Source organism: Artemia sp. Qi Xiang Cuo, chromosome 19 (assembly GCF_049724085.1).
Source record: "Artemia sp. Qi Xiang Cuo chromosome 19, ASM4972408v1, whole genome shotgun sequence".
In the NCBI taxonomy this organism is placed as follows: Eukaryota; Metazoa; Arthropoda; class Branchiopoda; order Anostraca; family Artemiidae; genus Artemia; species Artemia sp. Qi Xiang Cuo.
The window spans coordinates 15,961,200-15,988,085 of record NC_142812.1 but is presented as its reverse complement, the minus strand read 5'-3'; the positions used below and the strand labels follow the sequence as shown (position 1 = coordinate 15,988,085).

General features: G+C 35.5%; 1 protein-coding gene across 6 annotated transcripts in view; it reads right to left on the bottom strand.

The window, feature by feature from the left end:
- Positions 1 to 26,886, bottom strand: part of Fbxl4 (F box and leucine-rich-repeat gene 4) — a 54,789-nt gene that overhangs the window by 13,341 nt on the left and 14,562 nt on the right. For 5 of the 6 annotated variants that reach the window (XM_089104912.1, XM_089104914.1, XM_089104913.1 and 2 more), the window contains exons 2-7: positions 22,588 to 22,764; positions 16,562 to 16,631; positions 12,796 to 13,000; positions 8,311 to 8,817; positions 5,396 to 5,664; positions 1,917 to 2,079 (exon numbers count right to left, since the gene is read on the bottom strand). In XM_089104912.1, coding sequence (XP_088961038.1) covers positions 1,917 to 2,079; positions 5,396 to 5,664; positions 8,311 to 8,817; positions 12,796 to 13,000; positions 16,562 to 16,631; positions 22,588 to 22,761 — 1,388 coding nt within the window. In that variant the 5' untranslated portion in view covers positions 22,762 to 22,764. Of the gene's footprint in view, positions 1 to 1,916; positions 2,080 to 5,395; positions 5,665 to 8,310; positions 8,818 to 12,795; positions 13,001 to 16,561; positions 16,632 to 22,583; positions 22,765 to 26,886 lie in introns of all 6 variants that reach the window. The other variant, XM_089104917.1, reaches the window with a different exon arrangement.

The window sequence follows — 26,886 nt, the reverse complement described above, 5'->3', positions numbered from 1 at the left end:
AGTGTAATAATTTTTTTCGGCAAAAGCGGGCTTTTGAATCTTTTGACTATCAATGAGTTTTGCCTCAGGAAAAAAGAATTCAAGGAGAAAGAAAAAAAACGAAAGTGATGAACAGCCGGCCACCAGTAATACCCTCCAAAAGCCAAGCCAGAGCAAGGTGTCATTCAGAATAAGCACTACAAATACAATTTCCAACTTGGCCCACTCCGCACATGGACATTAATAAAAAAAATATATCTAAAAACTGAGACGTTTTAAGGATTTTACTGGCTGCACCAATCAATCAACACTTTTCAGCTGATTCGGACAGAGTTATCCACGCAGCAAGACCAGGCATTATTCTGGTCACATCACCAATTTTCTAAAAAATAACTTGTGCCATTCTCGGGCAACTACTTTGCAATGTTTGGTGTGACAGATTCTTCAAAACAACTTTAGGGGGGAGTGCTTGAACACAAAATGAGTCAAAACTGAACACGAACTTGAAGTTTTCAGTTTAGTGAAATCTCCTTTCAAAGAATACGAAAAACCAATAAGAGATAAAACTGAAGTATTCTATGCATACATTTTCTATTTTCTATCTATCTGTATATTTTTTGTTCTCTATAACTTGTCTATTTTTTTCCTGTCTACACATTAGAAGAATAACAACGGCAGTATATCAGTTTAATTATCTTTAGTTTTTTAATTAATAAATCTTCAGGAATCAATCGTCCCTGTTCCTGATAATAAAAGCCATAGCTCCTTTAAAAACAATCATTTTTTTTATCCAAATTTCTCATGAAAGACTCATTATAAAAAGTAACGGTTTATGAAAATGTACTTTTAGGCTTAAGGGGGCAGTTGAGAAGTGATTTATTATAGGTCCTTAATAAAAAAAAAAGCGATAACATTATCTATTAGCCATAGATGAGCCATTACAAACATAAAATTAGCCACAAAAGAAAAAGCCATGATATTAGTTTAACACTAATAACAAACCCAAAATGAATTATTTATACGAGTGATATAACTTATAAATACTAACAACACTAATAGCATAATAACTACTAATAAAACTAATACCTCAACACAGGACAATTAACGACCTCGTGTTTTTTGCTCTAATAACGGCAGCACAATCGCTACATCATTTTGCACAAAAAATACACTAAAGAAAAACTGAAATTACCACTATCACGCATAAAGATCCTATCTAGCATCTTCATACTCCTGAGGTTTTTGTCAAAACAGTTTGATAAGCTGTTCTCAAAGGAAGGATCAGCAGTGCAATGCATGTTCAGTCTTACTTTGATCCTCCTGGTCCTTGCCCTGCTGATCCTCCCTTTGATAACAGTTCATGATCCTCCTGATCCTTGCCCTTCTGATCCTCCCTTTGAGAACAGCTCGTGATTTTCCTTTTTCTCCCCTTGAGAACATGATCCTCAACAGCTCATGATCCTCCCGATCCTTGCCCTGCTGTTCCTCCCTTCGAGAACAGCTAGTGATCCTCCCTTTGAGAACAGCTGCCGATCCTCCTGATCCTTACCCTGCTGATCCTCTCTTTGAGAACAGCTGCTGACCCTCCTGATACTTCCTTTGAGAACAGCTGGTGATCCTCCTGACCCTTTCCCTACTGATCCTCCCTTTGAGAACAGCTGCTGATTCTCCTGATCCTTGCCTTTCTGATCCTCTTTTTGAGAACAGCTCGTGATCCTCCTTATCCTCCCTTTGAGAACAGCTGCTGTTCCTCCTGGCCCTTGCCCTGCTGATCCTCCCTTTGAGAACAGCTTAGCAAAACAACTTTTGGCAAATATCTCAGAAGTATGAAAATGTCAGATACGATCTTTAAGCGTGACAGAGATGAAATTTCTATATGAAGAATAAATTAGATTCAGAAGAAAAGAAGATGAATGTGATTATAATTGGAAGCTAACCACCAGCCAATCTCAAGCTCTTCCAATTGAATTAGTGATGATAGTTGTTCAATAGCACCCACATCAAGATCTCCAGTCCGCCATAGGTCCAATACTTTCAATCCAGGGTTACCTTGTTTTATTGTTGCTACAAGATGTTTAATTTCATGTAAGTCACAAGATCCTGTTAAAAAAAAAAAATTCTTAGCAAGACTGCAATTTGGTGAAATTTCTTTTGAGTATATTTCTGGTTTAGGAAAAATAAAGAACATTTTCTATAATCCAACAATAGCTCAATGGTTTAAAACACAAAATAATACCTACAGACAATTTATCCCCCCCCCCAGCAAAAAAATTAAGCCGTTGCATCATAGAGAGGAAGAAAATAAGTCATCCCAGATGAGTTATATACTTTGTTGAACCAGCACGAGCCCAACATACCAACACAGTTTTAGTTTGGGAGTACAATCCCCCGAAAATAGTCATAGAGTCTGTTTTTCCCGACTGAATTGAAACTATTCAAGAACCGTTGCCTACGCTAAGAGGTCAAAACATTTTATTGGAAAGAAAATGAATGAATGAATGAATATTTATTTCCCATCATACAGTTAAACAACAAAACACGATGGAGTATTATGAAAATACAAGAAAGAAAAAGAACGAACTATGAACACATAACATAAACATCAAAACAAAATCAAAATAGAGTCATTTTCCCGGGGTGTGAAGATGGTCGGTTTGATAAACATTCGAACTGAGAGTCCCCTGCAAGGAGGAGCTCCGTAGCACCGAAACATCAAACCAAACAACCTAGGGATTTGTAGAAGGTATTTGACAAACTTAAAGTGAGATTTGCGCAGAGATTGCTTATCAACATCCATCGAACCGTCTCAAAAAGGCGCTAGATATAGTATATGCAGAAGGGCGAAACTATTGTACAACTTGGCCAGTAGCTTACGTGTAAGGCTAACTTGAGAATGAAAAATACTAGGATATGCTGCACGTATTTTTATCTCAGCATGTTTAATAAGGAGCTTTCTTGTATTCCTAACGGAAGATCCAATCGGTAAACACAGGTAAACTGGCTCTGATTTAGGGAAAATATCTAAAAAACCTAGTCGTACGCTTTCTGGAACTAAAGAATCAGGGCAATAAAAAAATAGCACTTGTGACTTAGCAGCATTAATAGATAGACCTGTGTTATCATAGCGAGTTGCAAGCTCATCAAAGTTACATTGTAAACTGGTAATGTAACGACACAGGCTCAACAGGTTGTCAGAATAACAGATTACATATGTATCAACACCTTTAGATACTCAGCTAGTAAGAAGATCAACCTGGGCAGGGAGAGCGGCATTATTATAAATGGTCGGGGATGTTATTGCTCCTTGTTTTATACCAACGTAAACTGGGAGGTCTTCTTCAGCGAACGAGACATCGAGTTTCAACCAGACTTTCAGATGGTGATACATGTAGTAAAGAGGTGATACATGTAATAAAGAGGTGATACATGTAATAAAGAGGTGAAACATGTAATAAAGAGGTGATAGATGTAGCACTATTAATAATAATAGTGCATAAACTTATGAAAAACTTTTCTGCAGGAGCGGACATTATATGTGCACAGCACCTTACGGCCGGGAGTGATATGTTATATAGTCATTTATCAGTACTTTTCAGATCATTTCTGATATTGGTATTGTTTCTGATTGTATGTTCCTTGATGTCGTAACACCTATCCTAAAAAAAAAAATTGTATTCTTCTTGCTCGTCGTATAGGCCCATTACAACTTCTAGTGTTTTTTCGAAGATTTTCGTGTTTTGATCGTAGATTGGGTAAATGAGCATTGAACTATGCCCCCATTTCAGTTTGGGTTTCAGTCGGGGCTAGGATATTTCCATGCTTTACGAAGTTTATGTTCTATTCTTCAAGATACGGACGTCGGGGAGAATATGCAATTATTGATCCTACCTTACTTTCAATTTTCTTAATGGTGAGATTTCAAGGTCTTAAAAAAAAAAAAAAAAAAAAAAAAAAAAAAAAAAAAAAAAAAACTGCTGACAAATAGATAATAATGCGTAACATATGCTAAAGAATGCTCTTTTTTTTAAGGAAAATAACATCTTGCTCCCACCCAATCACTTTTGACTCTTTAAAAGGGCAAAAGAACTTTTAATTTCGATCCAAACCAGCCCTCTCTTGGCTGGTTCACCTCCAAAGTTGTCTTGCAATCTCTTCCTGGGTCTTCCAGATAGATGGCAACCATGCAGTGTTGGTTCTGGCCTCTCTTGTGCCCAGAGCAAAAACTTAATTAGCCCCCCCCCCCTTTGTCTCACAAAAATTTTCGGGGCAAATTTGAACAAAATTTTCATTTATTAGCAAAATTTGAACACAAACATGGATTTTTGGAAAGTAGAAAAAGTATGCTTCATTATTTTTTCTATAGTTTTCTTTTCAGTAAACAATAGTTTTCATTTCAATAGTTTTCTACAGCAACTCTAGCAAGGCTTTAAAAACTGAAAAACAAAAATTCTTTACAAGAAGAATAATGTGTATTCTACTAATTCAAAATTTCAATAGTTTTTTGTAGCAAATCTAATAAGACTTTTACCACTTAAAAACATTGATATTTTACAAGAGGAAAAACTTCGTGTTTACTAAGTTTAGTTCCAATGGTTTTTATGGCAACTCTAGTAAGACTTTAAAAAACTCGAAAACATGGATTCTGATAAGGTAAAATGTGTGTTTTATTAAGTCTAAATTTCAATAGCAACTCCATAAGGTTTTTAACACGTAAAAACACGGATTTTTGTTAAATCCCAGAAGTTCCTTCTCTATTTCAGTTTTATAGCTAATTATTAAAGAAAGAGAAAAAAATAGTAATGAAGGACCAACATAAGCAGCTTTAATAAGGCAGTTAACTCTTAAAACATGAAGTCAATGTCGTAATTTAAAGAGATTAGCAAAATAGCGGCAAAATTGTTATCGTGATTCTCTCCTAGGTCACAGAAAAGGAGAGTAAGCAGTGACCTGAATTCTTGAAATTATTACCATGATTTATTACCATTATTACCATGAAATTTCTAAATTTCATAATTTAATGCGATTCCGGGTAAACTGCAAAATAAAAGGTAAAGATAAAGAATACGGTACTGTACTTTAATAGTCCCTACTGGCGGTGCTGATCTTCATTGCATGACCTTTCAGCCAGGAAGTACAATGAGGGGATGGGGGTCAGCCATCTCGTGCTTTCGCACACCCTTACTGTTTACCTTCCCCAGATTTCGTCAGGTACCCATTTAGAGCTGCTTCGACTCTCGCTGAGCTTAGAGAATGATGCCACTGACCCCCGTTCCAAACCAAAACCAGCAACAGCAGGGCTCGAACCCCTTCCTCGCGGATCCAGGATTTCAAGTCTAGTGTGCCAACCCCTCGAACCGCGATATTTTGTAGAATTCGGTCTGTATTCTTTTTCTTTATTTCTGTAGACAAGACTTACCTAAACCCAAATGAGTAAGTTCCGGTAAATCATGTAAAACTTCATGCAAAACACGTAGCTGGACCTTCGTCCGTCCTATCCACAATTTTCTAAGTCTGTCAACCATCGAAATATGAATAAATCCATCCGAGTCGATATTTGAGCAGCCTTGCAGACTAATTTCTTCTAAATATTTACAACTTGATATGACCCAATATAACGAGTCACCATTCATAAAATGACAGTTTTCAAGATAGAGGTGAGTCAAATGGCCACAAGCTCTAATGAAGCTGAAAAAAAAATAAGCATAAAATTAAATAAATTCGTCCGAGTCGATATTTGAGCAGTCTTGCATGATTTCTTCTGAATATTTACAACTTGATATGACCCAATATAACGAGTCACCATTCATAAAATGACAGTTTTAAAGATGGAATGGGAGTCAAATGGGAGACACAAGCTCTAATGAAGCTGAAAAATCAAGTCTAAAATTAAAAAAAAAGAATGTTGCTGGACTTTTGTTTGTCCTGTCAACAATTTTCAAAGTTCGTCAACGATTGAAATAGAAAAAAATCCGTCCGAGAAGGTATTCGAGCAACCTTACAGACTGATTTCTTCACAACTTACAATTTGATACAAAATTTGATACAACATTTGATGCAACATTTGATACAACAATTTGATACAACAATTTGATACAATATTTGATACAACATTGATACAACATTTGATACAACAATTTTATACAACATTTGATACAACAATTTGATACAACCCAATAAAATGAGTCACCATTCACAAAATGACAGCTTTCAAGATAAATTGGTTTAAATGGTAGCCACAAGCTCTGACAAAGCTGAAAAACAATTAAATAAACAAAATATAAATTTAAAAACAAAGGAAAGGAATGTTAATGGACGTTTGCTTGTTCCACCCATAATTTTTTAATCGCTTAATCCTCAAAATATGGATAAATCCGTCCTAGACGATGTTGACAAGGGTGGTCCTGATTTACTATAGTGTCCAGAACACTGGTGACTATACGTAAAATGATAGCTTTTCTTATAAGGCGTTTTAATTGGCAACGAGCCACTTTGGAAAAACAGAACAAATATTTCATAAAATGGAACTTTTATTTCATTTCAAAGATTTGAAAAAATTTTGGAAAAGTAAAAGTACGGTCTGCTATGTGTGGCCTAGCAAAATCAATGTGCTGCTATCAATAGAATGGCAGTTTCTCAAATAAAAATGAGTTAAAAGTTGAAAATGTTAAATCATGTTTTGTTAGGGATTAAATATTGTGATCTAAATTCAGATCCATTATACTATCGAAATAATTAATAAATGACACTTGAGAATACTAAAAGTAATAGTTCTAAAAAAAATAGAGAAATGTTAAGAAATGAATCAACAACAAAACGTTCAACCAATATTCCACATGCAAGAAATAAAGTTACACTCGCAACCTGGATGAAGAAATGAAAAAAGTGGGCTCGTTCTTATTGGCTTCTAAAATAGTATTTAACAGAAGTATTAACTCGATGCAGAGTGTTTTCCACGGGGATACCCCACTTTAGGATAGAAGGAATTTTGATTTTCGTATCTAAAATCGAGACATTGCTCGCAGTGTCATTGAATGTTCATAGGTGTGGTCATTAAGGTTTTGTTGCAAGTTTCTTTGACTGTTAAGTCATCAGCATTTACCATCCGTTATCCTCATATCTTAGCTTTGTACGCCAACAACATAATACAAAAAAGGGATGCAAGTAGAACCTAGGATGAAACAAATCAGAAACCCAGTACGTCGCAAAATCATTAAGACTTATCCTTTCATAGGTTACATCCCACCAGGGGTGCCAATAAGAGGTGCATTGGGAGGGTGTGGAGGCGTAATCGCTTCCTAATTATCGAAAAATATCGTTTTTGTATCTTCATAAAACAAAACAAGAAAAATGATTACCCCCGCCCGACATTCTCGCGATCTGGCAAGCCCTGTATACCACAATAAGTCCAGTCTGTTAGAATACAGCGTCTCAAAATATTGACAAGAGAATCACCACATCCTTTATGGCAAAATGACCTCGTGTCAACAGTTACAAAGAAACCAGGGGCAGAATTTGAGGGGAGAGGCAATCGCCCCCTCAAAATTTTGAAAATGCCTTTTTGGAAATTTCACTTCAAATTTGGAGAAATAATTTTATTTGTATCTTTATTTAAAAAAAAAAAATGCTTATCCTCCTTTCTGCATTTTCGTGAATTGGCAAACCCTGTACACCACGACAAGTCCAGCCTGGTCTAGTATGGTCTAAATACCCTAAGATAGATAACAGAATCACCACATTTTTTATGCTAAAATGAACTTGTGTCAACAGTTACAAAGAGACCAGGGGTGCCATTTGAGGGGAGGGGTAATTGCCCCCCATCCTAAGTTTTCAAAAATACTTTTTTGGAATTTCCATTGAAGATTTACCACCGCCACCCCCCGCTCATATTTTGAAAAATACCCTTTTGCGTATCTTCATTGAATAAAAAGAAGAAAAAATCCTCGTCTTCCTCCCTACATTCTCATGAATTGGCAAACGTTGTACAAAACAAGAAGTCCAGTCTTTTAGTGTACTCAAAGTAATCCAAGATTGATAAAAGAACCACTATATTATTTATGTTAAAATGACCTTGTGTCACCAGCTACAAAGAGATCAGGGTGCCAAGTGGAGGGTTGGGCAATTTAGAAAAATATCTTTTGAGAGTTTTTATTGAAAAAAAAACCCTCTTGTATTTTGAATTTTTTTTTTTTTTTTTTTTTTTTATTTAAAAAAAATCCTACCCACCCCGTCCTGCATTATTCTGAAATTGCAACCCTCAAATAGACTAGGCATACATGTCAGCTCTAAAACCTAAAAGAGAGAACCTAAAATACAACAATACCATCCACTTACCTAGTAAAATCAGCAGGACTGATCCTTCCATAGGGTCCACACCACGATAAATCTAGTCTCTTAGTATACTCTAATAACGGCCCAACGTTGACTAGAGTTTCACTGCCCACTTTATACCAAAATGACCTTGTATCAACAGTCACAAACAGACTAGAATCACTTGCAATCTCATAAAGAGCTCTGGAAACGGTTCTTAAGCGGCAAATATCAGGCAGGTCAAGGTACTTGAATATCTTTAGATATAGCTCCTTAGGAAGGTCGAGTAACAGGTTCTTTGATTGACCACCATCTTGGAGAAGAGATTCTTCTTCCTCTTCTTCCTGGAGAAGACATTCTTCAGCACCTCGGACTAGATCACGAAACGGTATTAGAGATACAATTTCTTGTATTATACGATGAGAACTTAGTTTAGGTATAGATGGTGGATCAATAGTGCCAGTTAGCTCAATAGCGTCAATCCCTATGAAATGTGCCGCTTGTATGGCACAAAACTCTACTCGAAGCAACCTAAGAAAATGATACACAAAATACTGACAATTCTCGAGATTCTAATTAAGTCAATAGCTAAATACTAAAATAACTATTAAGATTTTTTAAAACATGCTATCAAGAACAAGACACATTATAAAAAGTTAAATCCTCCCGATTCTCCTCGATTAATCTTTTGATTATTATTACAAATCTTACGTTTAAAGTTTTTGTTTAAACAAGATTCATAACACCAACCAAATACAAAAAGTATAATATGCCATTAAAATTATTGGTCATAAGTATCTGTTCGTTTGAGGAAATCAGCACATGACTACGATTTGATGACCTCGTCACCGGATACCATTCAAAATGAATACGAATAGGAACGCTGTCTGTCTTTGGGGGGGGGGAGCTTCGTTTTTTTCACTTTTTTCAACAGAAATTCCAAAGAAAGGAAATTTCAATGAAGATACCCCCCAAAAAGATATTTGTCAAAATATAGAAGGGAGGGGAAAGGGTAGAATAAAAATCTGAGGCGTCACATTTTCAGACGAATCTTAAAAAATACAATAATGCAAAAATCACGTTTTCTGCCAACACAAAAGGGAGGGGGTTACTCCCTCGCAGACAGGTCCAAATGACCCCACCCCTTCCTTTACAAACTATAAACGAGAGTCGTAAACTGTCTTTTTACTCCTTTCCCCCTCCCCCTTGCCGCTGAGGTTGGACCTGTCTCCTCCTATATTAAAGATTCATGCCAGTTTTAAAGCAACTTACACTGTAAATTCTTGTGCCATTCAGTGTACTCTCATATTCTGACAGAATATACCCAAGTAACGTGCTTAGCGTAGAAGACATATTTCTATAAACGTTAGTTTGGGCATTCGACACTTCAGTGTGGTCTTGAGGCTTATCCCCCCGATCTGCTCTTATTAATAAATTTTAATTTAGTCATTTTGCTTTTTTGTATAATTCATTTGAGCATGTTTTCAATTAATCATACAGTTTAAATAAATGGGAAATCATCAATAATAGAAGCATGTCAAAATATTACTTGGTTCATATAGGGCAAACATTGCTTCAGTTAATGAAAACTGATTTGTTTTGATTTTAGCCCTAAAGTTAATGTACAAAACCAAAGCATTTTAGTATTTATTCTTAAGGGGGCTAATTTGTATCTATCAAGGGCAAAAAGTGAAAAAAAAATTTCCCCCATTTTTTTAGTACCCCCCCCCCCTCCGAAAAAAAAAACTGGGTATTTTTCATACATTCTTTATACATTCCTTCATACACAGTGCCTTTACTTCTGAAGTTTAAACTCGTCTCAGGATTTTCATTACCGACAACTGGTGAACTGATCTGTTCCTACTGTTCGCTATTGGTTTTGATAGTTTCTAATATATTAATTTTTCGAATAGGTTCTATTTATTTTCATCATTAATGTTTCAAGTATTGGTTCCACAGGAAACAGTAATGATTCGTGGTTTCCTACAGTTCTCTAAGTTTTTCTATAGTTTCCAAAGAAAAAAATAAAGAGGCGAAAAATCTGTTTGTTGATTATACAAGACTTATAGGCTAGTGTCAGTAGGTGACCAAGTCGCTTATAGATATTTGTTATCAGCATGATCTTACTAAAATTCCTTCTATGAATTCAATAGAAGAAAAAAGTATTTTTAACTGAAAGTAAGGAGCGACATTACAACTTAAAACCAACAGAAATTATTCCGTTTATGAAAGAGGCTGTCTCTTCCTCAACACCTCGCTCTTTACGCTAAGTTTGACTCTTTGTCACAATTCTACTTTTTAAAACAATAAAAACACTAAGTTTTCATGTCGCTCCTTACTTTCAATTAAAAAACTTGTTTTTTATTTAATTTCTGAACGTTTTTGAATTAATACAGGTTTTGATTTTGGTTCACCATACAAGAATAATTAAAACGAAACTTGCATATTAGTTTTACTTTTTTTTTGGCTAAATCGCTTTCTCGAAATTTTGATCGGACGATTTTGAGAAATAAGGGGCGGAGGAGGGGGCGTAGTTGTCCTCCAATTTTTTTGTTACTTAAAAAAGGCACTAGAACTTTTAATTTAATTATGAGCGTTTTTATTAGTAATAAATATACGTAACTTACGAATAGACTTACGTAACGAGCTTAAAAAGGACACTAGCAAATTTAATTTCCGTTCAAATGAGCTATTACATATCTGTATAGATAGATAGATAGATCGTGTATTTCAAAAAGCCCAAGAGCCATATACACACAAAAAATATCTCTGTATACATATCTGTATCATATCTGTATATGATGCTCTGGTCACCCCCTAGCTCTGCTTAAAAAAAAAAAAAAAAAAAAAAAAAAAAAACGGGAGAAAGATCAGTGCTACCAATGAAAATGATTTTCCTTGTTGTTCAAGGAGAAGGGCTATAATTCCCTTAACAAAATTATCGACCATGCTCCTTCCAATGGTAAACCTTTCATTTTGATCTGGCGCCCTTTTCAAGGGGTTTCAGGCGTTTTTCCGAAATCACCATAAATTTCTTTTCGCAATAAACTTCTACTTTTAGTACGAACCGAAATAATAGGACGAACCGAAATAATCTGAATAATCAGTGTCAGATGGCAATTTTTTTTCACTAAGTAGCTTTTTTCTAAGCGAGTTTTTTAACTTTTGGTTACTATGGTCTGTGGTTCACTCTTTATTAGGGTGCAGCTACACCTGCAACCATGATGATACATCTTAGGAAAAATCCTACCCGATTCTTGGTCTCATCTGAGACGAGAAATCGTCTAATCATCAGACATCAGAGTTTCGTCTCACCTGATGGTCAAGAGCAGACAACGTAACGAAACCATATCGCCTGCTAAGAACGGGTTGCATAAAACACGGATTGCGACACAGTATTGAAAGACATTAAACTGCGTAAAGAGTAAAAAACTGGTAATTGCAAAAATATTTGCACATATTTTAACAAGGGATTACAACAATTCAAAAACCTTAAAAAAGAAAAACAAAAGTTTGAAACTTAGTAGATATCGTTGTTAGAAATCGGTCTTGCTCTAATAATCAAATATCTTTGAATATATATATATATATATATATATATATATATATATATATATATATATATATATATATATATATATATATATATATATACACACATATATATATGTATATATATATATATATATATATATATATATATATATATATATATATATATATATATATATATATATATATATATATATATATATATATATATATATATATATATATATATATATATATATAAACAAGGCCGTACCCAGGATTTTTTGGGACGCAAACAACATTTGTTTATATCCATTTTTGTTACTTTTTACGAGTCAGACAAACATTTCTGTGGGGAGGGGGGGGCCAAACCCCCTAACGCACCCCCCCCCAGGATACGGCATTTAGCTTTTTGAAGTAAACTACATGGAGCCAGAGAATTGACTGAAAGAAAAAGGAAAATAAAAAGAAAAAGACCATTCGAAGGTTAGACTGGGTAATAATTCCTTCTCTAGCGACTAATGTAGCCTGTCTACTGTTTTGATTTGCATTAAAACGGCTGATGACCTTGTTCTAAAATGAGAAGGACTGGAAGCCAAACTCTCTTTAATAAATCAACACAAACAGGGTTTGCAATAATAGCCCTAGGGTTTTTGTTTGAAGCGAGGTCGTTATCTATTTATTTTTTAGATGGGAGTAAACCGTTTACTGCGGACACTAAGGTAGGTTGCCTAGTCAAAATCGATTTCTCCTTTTTTATGAATGTCATTATTGCATTGCCTTATGGTGTTCATAGGCGTAAATCTCCCACATAGCAAAATAGGCACTAATATACACCCCTCAATGAGTTGAAGAATGCCTAGCATGGAAATGATACAATGTTAAGTAAATCAAGATTCTTAGTAGTAGATTATTACATTCTTACTTAGTAGATTTAGATTCTTACTTAGTAGATTGTATTACTTAGTAGATTCTTACTTAGTAGATTTTTTACAATTCTTCACGGCCACCACTAACTTTCTTGCAATGGATTCATTCACAACGCTTGGTATGTATAGTTCTTGGTATACTCTAGTCCATGTGTAATCTGAATGTTTACACGAAATCCCGGTAATATGTCCCGGAGTATAAGTTTCATACACAGCTATTTCCATTGGATAAACAGGCATCTGGAATTTAACATCTAGAAAAAAAAACTAAGGTTCGAATTTAAAGTAGCAAGGACAGTGAAAACGATATCTTCTTTTTTAAATTGGGTACGAATAAATTAGCACAACCATATATACTTAGAAAAAGAATTTAAAATCGGGACTTTTATGAATCGCTTCTAGCAGGCGTCAAATTAAAAAAAACCACGGGTGAAACAAATAAGCAAAAGAATAAACATATGGCAACAAACAGCTTCAGAAGGTGCAGCTTTCATTTGAAGGCGCAGTTATCTTTGGGAATCAACAGATTGTTAATGTTTGAAATTTGTAGACTATAAGTGTTGTCAAATTCAACTACATTGTATTTTTTTTATTCCACAGGTCAAAGTGGCAACACTGGATCAAAATGCTACACCACCCTACGAATTCTATAATTAAAAAAAAAAAGAAATTAGAAAATCGCTGTTTTTTCAGGCTTGAATAGATCTGTAAGGGGTCTCCTGGGCAAAAATGCATTTACCTATACGTTCATGATACTTTTTAGTATTATTTTAAGTGTTAATTCATACACATACGGCTGACAACTAAGAAAGTAAATCTTTTGATAGAAGACATTAAATTAAGGAAAATTCAGATGGCAACTCATAAGGAGAGTCAGCTAAGAGCTATATGTTATTGCGTTCTATTTGGCTTACAGACGGTTATACTTAAAAAAAAATGAAGCTCAAGATCAAGGCCGTATCCAGGGGGTATTACTGGGTTTGAAACCCCCCCCCCCCCGAAATGTTTTTCCAATTCGTAAAAAAGTAAAAAAAAATGCAAATATACAAATTTTTGACTCGTTTTGTAACAAAACAAAATTGCCAGCCCCCCTTCCCCCGAAAAAAATTCTGGATACGCCCTTGCTCGATAAACACGAATCTTATCAAATTTGACTCTTCTTCTTCTTCCAATTATGTTACCGCAAGGGAATTGCTGGATTTCTTTTCAGCACCTATAGAAGCGGATGCAACTGATATCCAACTTTGGAAGCACTTTGATGGTCTAGCGAAAACTTTGTTTTCAGTGTCAACTAGCACAACTATGGGAGCTGCTATTTAAATGCCTCGAGCGATGCATTTTACCCTTGTTTTTTTTTTGTCCAGAGTCTACTTGAAGAGGATAGATTCCCAAAATAAAATTATCTAAGGAAAAACAGCAGTCCGTAAGTTTTTACAACGCAACAGAATGTCCTAAAGGACAAAAATATTAAAAAAAAAAAAATAATAATAATAATACAAAAAATAAAAAAATAAAACAAGGAAAAAATTTTTTTACTAGCAGTTCTTTGTAACATGTTTTATAAGCAATAATTATAAACTTTTGGAGAACAATAGAAAACAAGTTAGGTTTCAATCCTCCCTAAGCCTCCAAGGGACGGACTGAGGAAGGGAAGAGGTATATGCATAGTTATGCAATGTAGCTCTGCAGAACCCCAGAAACATATTCTAGAGTGTGAGTTTCCTTCATAGCAATTTCCACCTTACACACCCACGTCTTGTATTTACTATCTAAATAAAAATTTTAAAAATGAAATTATTTTTATCAAAGAACCACAAAAATGGATTAGAAATCTTACAAGGTATTATTTTTAATTAAATCACCCATATTCAACAGTAGAATAATTGACCGTGTTCCAGCGTATGACCACCTTGCAGAATACATTCTTTTAATATTCTCCTCCATAAACAAGTTTTTAATAAATTTAATTTTCTTTTTCTTCCAAAAGTATTGCCCCACGAGATTCGCTGAATTCCCTCTCGGCATTCCTAAGAGTGGATCTAGCTGATAACAAACTTGTAGAGCATCTTGGCTTATAATTTCGGCAGTTTGGCAGTTATATAGAAAATTTGGCGGTTATGATTCAAAACTTGAAGCTCAAACAAACATGCTTTTTCTTCCAATCTTCCTCTACCGTCACTGGCTACACAACATTTACAATTGCTAAAAAACCTAAGCTTACGTCTAAAAAATGAACAATTCATCATTCTTTAAAGAAAAATTAATGTTCTTCCAACTATTTGCCATAAAATATAAAATAAAAGCAAAACTTTGTAATCCCAACTCTATTTTATTTATCTTACATGGTAAATTAGTAAGTTGGGAAAGCACGACATCAATGTAAGGACAGAGAAGAATGGGGAATGAAGGGGGTGCACTCCCACTTATTTTCAAGGGAATTTAAGCTTTTGTTCAACGTCTAAAACGTCTTTGATGTCGTGTAAAAAAATTGTTTGCTCATTTATTATTCTTTTCGCTTAAAGAAGCTGTCACCCCACCCAAGCCCTCATTCTTCACATTAAAGTTTATGCTTAGACTAACGAGTCTCTTACTCATCAGACTAAGCAAAAGGGTTGGGGGATTAAGAGGGTTGGCAGCACCCCTCAAACTTAAAGTATTCTATGTTCCCTTAACGTTTTAACATCCTTATTTCTTACCTTAAAAAGACTACTACTACTACTAACAACTCACCGCAGTACCAAGCCGCCTGATGCCAACACAGCTACGCACGCTCCTCCTCCATCCCCGTCTATTCAAAGCCTCCCTTTTTACACCCTCCCAGGAATTTCCCATTTCCCTTAAATCTTTCTTTATGACGTCCTCCCACCCCAGACGAGGACGACCTGCTTTCCGTTTAGCCCTAGACGGTTGGTCGAAAAGAACAATCTTCGGCAATCTGCCATCCTTCATCCGCACAACGTGCCCTTTTTCAGGTATTATTAACAAGTGTCACTCAAATGTATTCTTCTAAAACAAGGAAGGTTAGGTGAAAAACTCCAGCCCCTTTCATGGGCCTTTCATAAAAATTTGCGTCTTAAAATGCAATTTATAGGTAAGCCCTTACACCCTGCATCAAGGAAAGAACCTACTGACCCCTCCCCCTCTCTATCCTGCAGTAGGCGTGCAACTATACATTACTGTTCACAAGTAAAGAAATTGACAAAAGGAGCGATTAATTTTGGCCCAGTTTGGGCAAAAACTATTGCCGTTGAAAGATCGAAAAAGGTAAAGGTAATCTGTCATCGCAATATCTCTTTTGTACACTAACATTCTCATTATCTCTTAGTGCAGTAACATTCAAAATTCCGTTTCAATGATCCCTCTCCCCGTTTTCTGCAATCACTGGTTCAATACCATAATTCCTGGTACCATAAAAAAACAACAAACAAATACCATAACACCATAAAAAAAACAAAAAAAAACGAGCGCGTATAAATACAAAATTTTGCTTTTTTGACTTCTTTTTGGCTTCGTTGAATGTGATGGTGCAATTTTCAACAAGATCGGTTCCTGTTTTTCGGCTGTTTCCCCTTTTAATTTTTTTTTCATATACAAGTTTTTTATGGTATTGGCTTTTTGGAGTAGCTTTAAACTTAAACATTGTTAAAATATTGGGAAAATCTAAAGAGCAATGATTTATCTTTATTGTTTTTAAACTTCCGTTTTTCAGAACTGCGGTTACTATTGACAGCGGTACTATTTATTAGCCATCATTATTAATGGTTTAGCAGTATGCAATTAAAATATATTATTTTCAAAAAAAGAGAAAAACATACCGATGAAATCCGTTGACAAGCATCTTCTCTTCTGAAAACCATGTTTACAGGCAGTGAATTTGTGGTGGCGCTGAAAATAAAATGCAAGACTAAAGCATACTGACTCGCAAAGCACAAAATATACAACACTTAGCTAATTTCAAAAACAAAATAAAAAAAAGAGGTAATTAAAAAAAAATCACTACAATTCACCTCTCTATATATTATTACCCGTTATGGAAAAAGATCCAAAGCTGCCAGTAGCAGAATTCGACAGAATTTCAAAAGCTGCCGACACTTTAGCAGCACAACTTGTATTTGATAGCTTTTCTTTGAGCAAAGAGTATTTTTATATGTAAAAATGGTATTTTCAGACAAAATCTGCCAGCAAATTTCATTAGACCATGAAAACTGCCAAGTAACATTACTACTATGCTACCCCACTTTTTGCACGGCAGATTATTACTACTGCTATTGACAACCCATCTTAGCACCAATCCAACAGAGGCCAACATAGCAGCCCACCACTCCTTCACCCGCTCTGGTCCGAACTTTGCTCTTTAGCCTCTTTCAAGAAGTGCTTACGTCCTTTAAATTTTTTTAAAAAACTGTTTCCACCTCATTTGAAGATGTTCTGTTTTTCTTCTGACTAAAAAAAAAGATTTTAGCAACCTTGCATTCTTCACCTGAAAAGTAGTCTATCTTTTTCATTAGAAAAAGATAGTCTCTTCCAAGAAGTTTTCACCAATACCATTTGGAAATTTGGAAGAACATTCCGAGTGGTATTCGGGGGGGGGGGGAGCTGAGAACACTGGCGTATCTAAAAATAGATTTAAAAAGTATTTTTTGACTGATGATTAATCACTACTACTACTAACAACTCACCGCAGCACCAAGCCGCCTAAAGCCAGCACAGCCAAGCAGGCTCCCCCTCCATCCCAATCTATTCAAAGCCTCCCTCTTTACACCTTTACAGAAAGTTCCCATTTCCATTAAATCTTTCCTTATGAATACCTCCCACCCCAACAGAAGACCACCTGCATTCCGTTTAGCCCTAGACGGTTGGCTCAAAAGGACAATCTTTCGCAATCTGTCATCCTTCAACGTCAGAAAGTGACCTAGCCATCTCAACTTTTCTCTCATTATACACCAAGAAAGCGGGATTAAACCATACTTTTCGTACAGCCTACTGTTTGAAATACGGTCAGTTAGTTAAGTACCCAAAACAATCCGTAGGCAATTTTTCTGGAAAACATCTAGCCATTGTTCCTCCGTTTTTCGGAGCGCCTATGCTTCAGAACCACATTTGACCACTGGCATCACTGTAGCTTCCAATATTGGAACCATGGTTCAACGACTCATCTTACTATTCTTCCAAACTTTTTCCAACTGTGAAAAAACACCCTGGGCCTTAGCTACTGTACTTATAACATCTACAACGCACCCACCGTCTTCATTAATAATACTACCAAGGTAAGTGAAACTGTCCACTTGATCGATCTTTTCGTTACCCAACATCACCTTTTCATCTTCACTTATTCCTAGTATTAGCGACTTAGTCTTCTTAACGCTAATTTTGAAACTTAACCTTAGAAACCTCAGCAACCTGAAATCGCTAAACCTCTAAAAGTTCATTCATTTTGCTCACACTTTCATCGAGGATGCTTAAATCATCAGCAAAGTCCAGGAAAGTTTTTCTTCCCCATTTCATTCCGTGTTCTCCCATTGCCTTTCGTAGGCTCATTAAGACAAAGTCTATCGAAAAGATCAATATAAATGGGGATAGAAGACAACCCTGCTTAGCTCCTGATTTAACACGAAACCAGCTAGTAACCTCATTTCCTACCTTAACCGCAGCAATGTTACTCTCGTACATAGTATTAATCAATCCAGTGTATTTGTCTGGTATGCCATACAAGGATAAGACCTTCGCTAAAGCTCTTCTCTCAGCTGAATCAAACGCTTGTTCATACTCTGTAAAACTGAGGACCAAAGGTGTTTGACAACTCAGGCAATTCTCAATTATTAACCTAAGGGTGAAAATTTTGTCAATGTATCCTCTATCCATCCTAAAATCGAACTGTTTTTCTCTAAAAACTTTGTCTACAGCATCCCTAAGTCTAAAAAGTATCATCATACTAAGTAATTTGCTACCTACAGAAACCAGACTAACGCCTCTATAATTATCACATTCACTTTTATCACCTTTCTTATTTAGAGGTTTAATCAGGGTTTTCCTAAAATCACCAGGTTCTTCGCCTTTTTCAAGAATCATATTGATAATCTTCAGTAGCTTTTTTGCAAGTTCATAACCACCATATTGAAGAAACTCGTTTATCCTTGTCAGGTCAGTATTTCTTTTTTAATCATTTTAGTACTGTCACTAATTCTTTCTCACAAAATAAATCTTCCTCTGCATCCAAGGTGTAACAAACTTTTTCCTTTTCCTCTATATCTTTTCCTGTAACTGTATCCCGCGATAGCATATTCTCAAAATGTTCTGCCAATCTCTCTTTAACTCTTCCTTCAACACTAATTATGGCCAGTTCCATCTTTAACTGAGTAAGATTGACTACTTACTCAGTTTATTAACATGCCACTACAGTGTTTTAATATTATGCCGTTCTAGCTGCATCTTCCAGATCCTTGGCAATTTTATCAATAGTCTCCACTTCACACCTCCTTAATTCATATTTTAACGCTTTCTCCCTTCCTTTACATTCCTCTTATTTTCAAATTATCTTTAACTCAGATACTTCTTGTACAAGCCCCTTCTTCTCTCTATTAAACATAATGCATTTTCACTAATATTCCTCACTGCGTTTCTAACCTTCTTCCCTAAGACACTATCAGAAACTTCATAAATTATTTTCCCAAAATGATTCCATCCATCTTCTACATTGTCAAATTTTAAACTCAAATTTTAAACAATTTTTAAACTTTTTGTTTTACTCTTTAGTTTCTTTCAAAAAGTTTTTACGTTCTTTAAATATTTTCAAAAACTCTTCCCACCTCATTTGAGGATGTTCTGTTTTTTTTCTGACTAAAAAGAAGGGTTTTAGCAACCTTTCAATATTCATCTGTAATGTAGTCTATCGACATTAGCTTTCCTTTTATTAGAGCTCGGCGGTTGGGGATCGAGCCACATTCTGTGCCACAGCTGCTTCACAGCCACACTTGTTGTTTGATCTATGGTTTTTAAGCAAGTACCTAAAATTATACTAATCAATTCTTGTGGAATTATGTACATATCAACCCCATCCATTTGAAAACCCATGTTTCACGATAATACTTGACCATTGTCACGTATCTAATATTTTTCTAATTTAGGGACATTGTTAGGGAAATTGTAGGGAATTTTCCTCTTTTTTAAGGGAAATTGTCTTTTCCATCGTTATCTGAAATTTGAAACATACCCATAGCTTGACTGGAAAAAAAATTTCTTAAATGGTAAAGCCCCTGAGTACTGCTTATACAAGTGATGTACAAAAGATTATTCAGGAAAGATCTTAAGCCGAACTGGCCAGCCAGTTCGGGTAGATTATTCATAAGCAGGAAACAGCCTTCGTGATTTACTTTGTAGGTGTAGTGGGAAACAATAAACAAAACATCCCACTCTTTTCCTTTTTCTAATTAATTGGACAGGCACTGCCCATGTTTTTGTTCATTCGCCTGTTTTTCTTCCCCTCCTTTTTCAATGTTCCTTCTATATTTATATTTTTTATTGAGTTTAACCTCTTGTTATCTTTTCAACAGATTATGACCAATTGCAGTTTAAATAATGACTAATAAATGGATTTTTATTCTTAATAATTTCTATTTTGGCATTCTTTTGCCAGTCTTTTGGTTTTCGTTGTTTTTTGTGCTCTTTTCGTGTCCTGTTCTTATTTTAATATTTTATCTTTTGTCAGTCTTTTAGTTTTTGTTGTTTTTTATGGCTTTTGTTTGTCCTGCTTTTATTCATTTACCCCAAAATTCGAATCTGGCCCATCAAGGCTTATCATAACAATTTCTTGAAATAAATACCTTTATTGATCTATCTTCTATGTACAGTTTTTTAACTGATCCTATCTATAATTCACTCAGATAAAAAACGCTTACAAATATTGAGCTAATATCTTTTAAAGAGTGTTTATTACCAATAAACAGTGAAATAGTTAGCAGCTGTAATTAGAAGGTTATTTCTTTTTTTCCTTATCAATTAAAAAAAAACTTTCCAAAACAGAAGTTCTTCAAAGAAAAATAAAGAACCACATTAAACTTAAGACAAGCAGAAATAAGACCAGAGTAAAAATTAAATTGAAGGTTCAAGTCAAACTTAAAATGAACAAAAATTACTACAAACAAGATTTTGACTACTGCGCTTTTCCCCCTTCCTAACCGTAAAAGCCTAAAGCTTGTTGCGTCATTTGCGTTTTATTGAAAACCATATGTATCTTGAACACTATACTTTTGTTTTTCAAAAGATCGACCCAAAAACAAAAATAAAATTAACATAGTAATCAAGACGACTAGAAAGCTAATGAAAATAAACTCAATATTTGCATTACTAATTCAATTTTTTTTCACTGTAATTTCTCTTTGAATTTTTCAAATAAAGCATAAATAGAAATATTACTTATATTTCTATATAAATATGAGCTTGTAAGGAAGGATTTAAGGCGAATTAAAGCTGCAAAGACGTGGGTGCAAAGACGAAGGGTGCAAAGACGAAGTGGCCGCAAAGACGAAGTGGAAGGGTGCAAAGACGAGGGCTTTGAAAAGACTGGAATGGAAGAGGATCTCGTGTAGCTTTATTGGCCTCAAGCGGTTTGGTGATGAGTGAGTTTTTAGTCATAGTAGTTATAGTTATAGTTATTCTTTTGAAAGTACTGTAGAAATTGCCGCTCCAGATGACACAGTCAAAAGAGATAAATAGGTGACTAATTGAGTGAAACATAATTAGCAGAACATGCTTTGGAAAAATGAAAGATTAGAGTCAGTGAAAAATTAAGTATTCCAGGCAACTCACTTGTTGAATAGGCTTCCTAGACAGCAGAACAAGACTAGCATCAACAGTTTAACATTACTAATTCTTGCTGGGTTACTAATTCTTGGAAACTCAGCAATACAATTTTTTTCACTGTAATTTCTTTTTGAATTTTTCAATGTTGTAAATATAAAGAAAATATTTGCAATATATTCCGTTTTCGGTATAGTGAAAATGACATTTTCTGTAAGTATACAGAAGTAAATGTAGTACCAGTTGCAAGCAGTCACAGTTACAAGCTGTCGCAGTCAGAAGTAGTCACTGTTGTAGTTGCAACCAGTCACATTTAAAGCCGGAGTAGTAGTAGTAGTGGCCCGAAAGTTTCAAGTGAATATTATGCCTTTTTGATAACTTGGATGCAGACTGTGTCTTTTGATTTAGTTCAAAATACCCCTCAATATTCCTCAAAATTTACCCTCAATACCCTTAGTCTGTTCAGACACACCCAGAATCGAAAGTTAACCCTCCCAATGATTAATCCGGCATATTAAAAATAGACAAATTCGGCAAAATTGGCGAATCGCTACCTGATATATGCCGAATTTTCTGCAGAAATCAAGAATTTTGCTAAATTTCAGGCAATTTTACAAAATTTCTGCCGAAATTTTTGCCTTCGGCGACAATTTTACCAAATTCCAAAGACGTTGGAGGGGTGGCGCGCCCACCCACTCCCCCTCTCTGGGACGCCCCTGCCTCTGATTTTAAAAGTAGGTTTCACAGCAAAGTGTTTGAGCATGTCCCTTAAAGTCTAGGATCATTTTCAGGAAAGTAAATACTTTGGCAATATTGTTCCTCTAAGGAAACTCCCTACTCCAATATGTGTTGCAGTGATTAATCACATGTAAGACTTGATGGGAAGATGATAAGATAATATTTTTTTTTTAAATCATACACTTTAAAAACGCTATAATAGAAAAAGACGAACAGACTATTTGTCGTCAACCAACAAGAACAATCTGCTGACACTCTTTATTCAGAAGTAGCCTACACGGTGGGTGATCATAAACAACTTACTCACAGATGAAAAAGTCTGGGAACTTTCCTGGTGTTTTGGGTATAATCTGCACTCTCCAATCAGATTGAACACAGAATAAGAGTAGCTTCTATCTTCAGCATAATGGTCTGAAAAATCTGCAATTGTTTCAACAAACTGTGTTTTGGTTTCCATTCTTGGTTGCATGTTAGGCCACATTTCCTTAAAAAAAAGTGTATAAAAATAGGCTTCACAGCCAGCCAGCACTGTTGCTGGCCAAGAGTGAATACAGAATAAATTAAAGGGGATTAAAATTTCAATCAAGCGATACCAGACCTGCTCCGAGTAGTTTGTAGAAGTGTATGTGAATCACTTATCCAAAAATGTTTGAACTTCAGAGTGTTTTTCCCAAAATTCTAAAGTGGGAGATTCTCAGTTGAATGGAAGGAATCAATTCTGTTGTGCAGGCGTTTTTGTAGCTTCTACTTAAAATCTGATAACGTAAATAATGTATATACATAATATTAATTAATAAAAATAAGAGAGAGGGTCATTACAAATGCCAGAAACCTGGTCATAGCACCAGGGGCGTCCCGAGATTCATTTCATTGGGGGGCGATCTTCGTAAATTTTACCGAATCGCTACCTGATTTATGCCAAATTTTCTGCAGAAATCAAGAATTTCGCTAAATTGTGGGCAATTTTGCAAAATTTCTGCCGAAATTTTCGCCGTCGGTGAAAATTTTACCGAGCGCCAAAAACGTTAGAGGGGCAGCGCACCCCTATCCCCCCCGCGGGACGCCCCTGCATAGCACCCATGGTCTCAAATTTTGACAAAACTTCAGAGGCTTAACCCTTTCATGAATACAACCAACCATATTTTGTCTCTTTTGGATGCCTTTCTTGAGCTCTGGTTTTATGGCTGCCCAAGGTTTTAGAAATTTAGCCTGTTTTATAATGGCAAAAGTATTAAAATTGTGTCTATCTCTGGATAATAATTTGTACTTCTGTAATTACCGATAATTTTTAATGGTAATCATTGCTATTTTTTTTTAAAAGTAAGAATTGGAAAAAAAGAAGAAAAAAAAACCTCTGGATACTCTTAGAAGGCTAAAACAAATTTAGCAATATTATTACAAAACTTATACTCTGGCAACCTCTTCCTTAATTACTGGTGGGTCCTACAAACACAGAAACAACCACAAAAGCAATAAGTTCTAGAGACATCATGGCATAACACAGAGCTGGTTTTATCTTTGTCATAGTTGAAGAAAACCTCTATTATTTTAGTAATTTGAAATTGACATTTTTTGAAATTAGGTTATTGTTTCTTTATTTCTTTTTTTCCTGATTTGTTGCTCAATTTTAGAAGATAAGGTAAAAAGGTGGAGATTTTCTTTTTACCTTCAACACATAAACTTTTGAGGCCTAAATTACCCCCCCCCTCACCCTATATTTTGAAGTTAATTTTTTTTAGTATTTTCATCCATAAAGGCCTTTTTGATATCTTCAGGCACCTCTTGAGATAGCCATAAGTATATGGCTATCTCAAAATTTTGATTGAATGTGTTTGGGGAAATGGTGGTTGTAAGAGAGGGGTTAGTTGCCCTCCAATCACTTTCGACTATGAAAAAGGGCACTAGCCCTTTCAATTTCCAATCGAATGAGCTCTTTTTGAAGTTTCTGAGACAATGCTTTCTATGCAAAAGTATATGCCCCCAGGGCATAACTTACAACCCTTCTGCTGAGGGCTGTGGGTGGGCTGTAATCCTCAAAGACCCAATTTCCAGACTTTTCAACTACGTTGAACAAAATGGCTATCTCAAAGACCTAATTTCCAGAACTTTCAACTACATTGAACAAAATGTCAAAATCTTAAAATTTTGATTGGATGTGTTTGAGGAAATTGTGGGCGTGAGAGGGTGTTAGTCGCCCTCCAATCACTTTCGACTGTAAAAAAGGGCACTAGCCCTTTCAATTTCCAATCAAATGACCCCTTTTGAAGTTTATACGAAAACGCTTTCTATAAAACCCTTATATGCCCCCAGGGCATAACTTACAACCCTTGTCCTGAGAGGTCCCGGGGGTTTGTCATCCTCAAAGATATAATTTCCAGAAGTTTCAACTACGTTGAAGAAATACCTATCTCAAAATTTTAATTGGATATGTTTGGGGAAATGGTGGACGTAAGAGGGGGGTTAGATACCCTCCGATTACTTTCAACTATTAAAAAGGCACTAACCCTTTCAACTTCTAATCCAGTGAGCCCTTTCTGAAGTTTTTATGACATCGTTTTCTATAAAAACCTAATATGCCCCCAGGGCGTAACTTAAAACCCTTGTCCTGAGGGCTGTAGGGGGAGTGTCATCCTCAAAGACATAATTTCCAGACCTTTCAACTACGTTGAACAAAATGGCCTTATTAAAATATTGATCGGAAATGATTGGGGAAATGATGGGCGTGGGGGAGATTCTCGACTATTAAAAAGGGCAATAGCCCTCTCAATTTCTAACCGAAAGAACCCTTTTTGAAGTTTTTAAGATCACACATTTTATAAAAATGATATGCCCCTAGGGCATAACTTGCAACGTTAGCCCTAAGGGCTGTGAGGGGGTTGTCATACTCAAAAACATAATTTCCAGACCATTCAACTACATTCAACAAAATGGCTATGTCAAAATGTTGATCAGAAGTGTTTGGAGAAATGATGGACGGGGGGGGGGGGGGGCATTTACCTGCCTTTCGATCGCCTTTGACTATTAATAAGGGCAGTAGCCCTCTCAATTTCCAATTGAATGAGTCCTTTTGGAAGTTTCTACGACAACGCTGGCAAAGACCTAATTTCCAGAACTTTCAACTACGTTGAACAAAATGTCTATCTGAAAATTTTGATTGGATGTGTTTGGGGAAATGATGGGCGAGGGAGGGGCGTCAGGTGCCTTCCAATCACTGTTCGAACACAGGAATGTTTTATTTTAGTAATGCTAACTATAACGTGTTTTATTTCAATTATATTAAAAAATAAACATGCAGCTTACAGTTACTTAATATGGGAAAACTTGGGTTCTGGAAAACTTAGTGAAAGATATTCAATACTTTTGCAATATATATATATATATATATATATATATATATATATATATATATATATATATATATATATATATATATATATATATAATTGAACTTGAGTAAATATAATTGATAAAAATCAATTAGAGGATTAGTGGCTACTAGTTTCTGACTTGCTTGTACAATTTACAAGTAATACTTGACTAATCTTAACGAGAAAAAGAAACTACCGAAACTTTTAAAAAAGTACCAAGATCTTTACCTCTTGGATGATATGGAAAAGAGGTTTTTTTTAAAACCCCTTGAGATAGCCATGAGTATATGACTATCTCAAAATTTTGATTGGATGCGTTTGGAGAAATGATGGGTGTGAGAGGGGGGTTAGTTGTCCTCCAATCACTATCGACTATTAAAAATGGCACTAGCCCTTTCAATTTCCAATCGAATGAGCCCTTTTTGAAGTTTCTACGACAATGCTTTCTATGCAAACCTTATATGCCCCCAGGGCATAACTTACAACCCTTGCGCTGATGGATGTGGGGGGATTGTAATCCACAAAGACATAATTTCCAGACTCTTCAACTACGATGGACAAAATGACTATCCCAAAATTTTTATAGGATGTATTTGGGGAAAAGGTGGGCGTGGGAGGGATGTGTTAGTTTTCCTCCAATCACTTGTGACTATTAAAAAGGGCACTAGCTCTTTCAATTTCCGATTTAATGAGCCTTTTTCGAAGTTTCTATGACAACGCTCTCGATAAAAAACCTTATATACCCCCAGGGCATAACCTGTAACCCTTGTTCTGAGGGGTGCGGGGGGTTTATCATCCTCAAAGACATAATATCCAGAATTTTAAACTACGTTGAAAAAATGGTTATCTCAAAATTTTGATTGGATGTGTTTGGGGAAATGCTGAATGTAAGAGGGGGTTAGTTGCCCTCCAATCAGTTTCGGCTAGCCTATTAAAAAGGACACTAGCCCTTTCAATTTCGAATTGAATGAGCTCTTTTTGAAGTTTCTATGACTAGATTTTCTATAAAAACCTTATATGCCCCCAGGGCATAACTTACAACCCTTACCCTGAGGGTTGTGGGGGAGTGTCCTCCTCAAAAACATAATTTCCATCTGGAACCAACTACGTTGAACAAAATGGCTATCTCAAAATTTTGATTGGATGTGTTTGGGGAAATAGTGGGCGTGAAAGGAGTGTTAATTGCCTTCCGATCACTTTCGACTATTAAAAAGGGCACAAGCCACTCAAATTTCCAA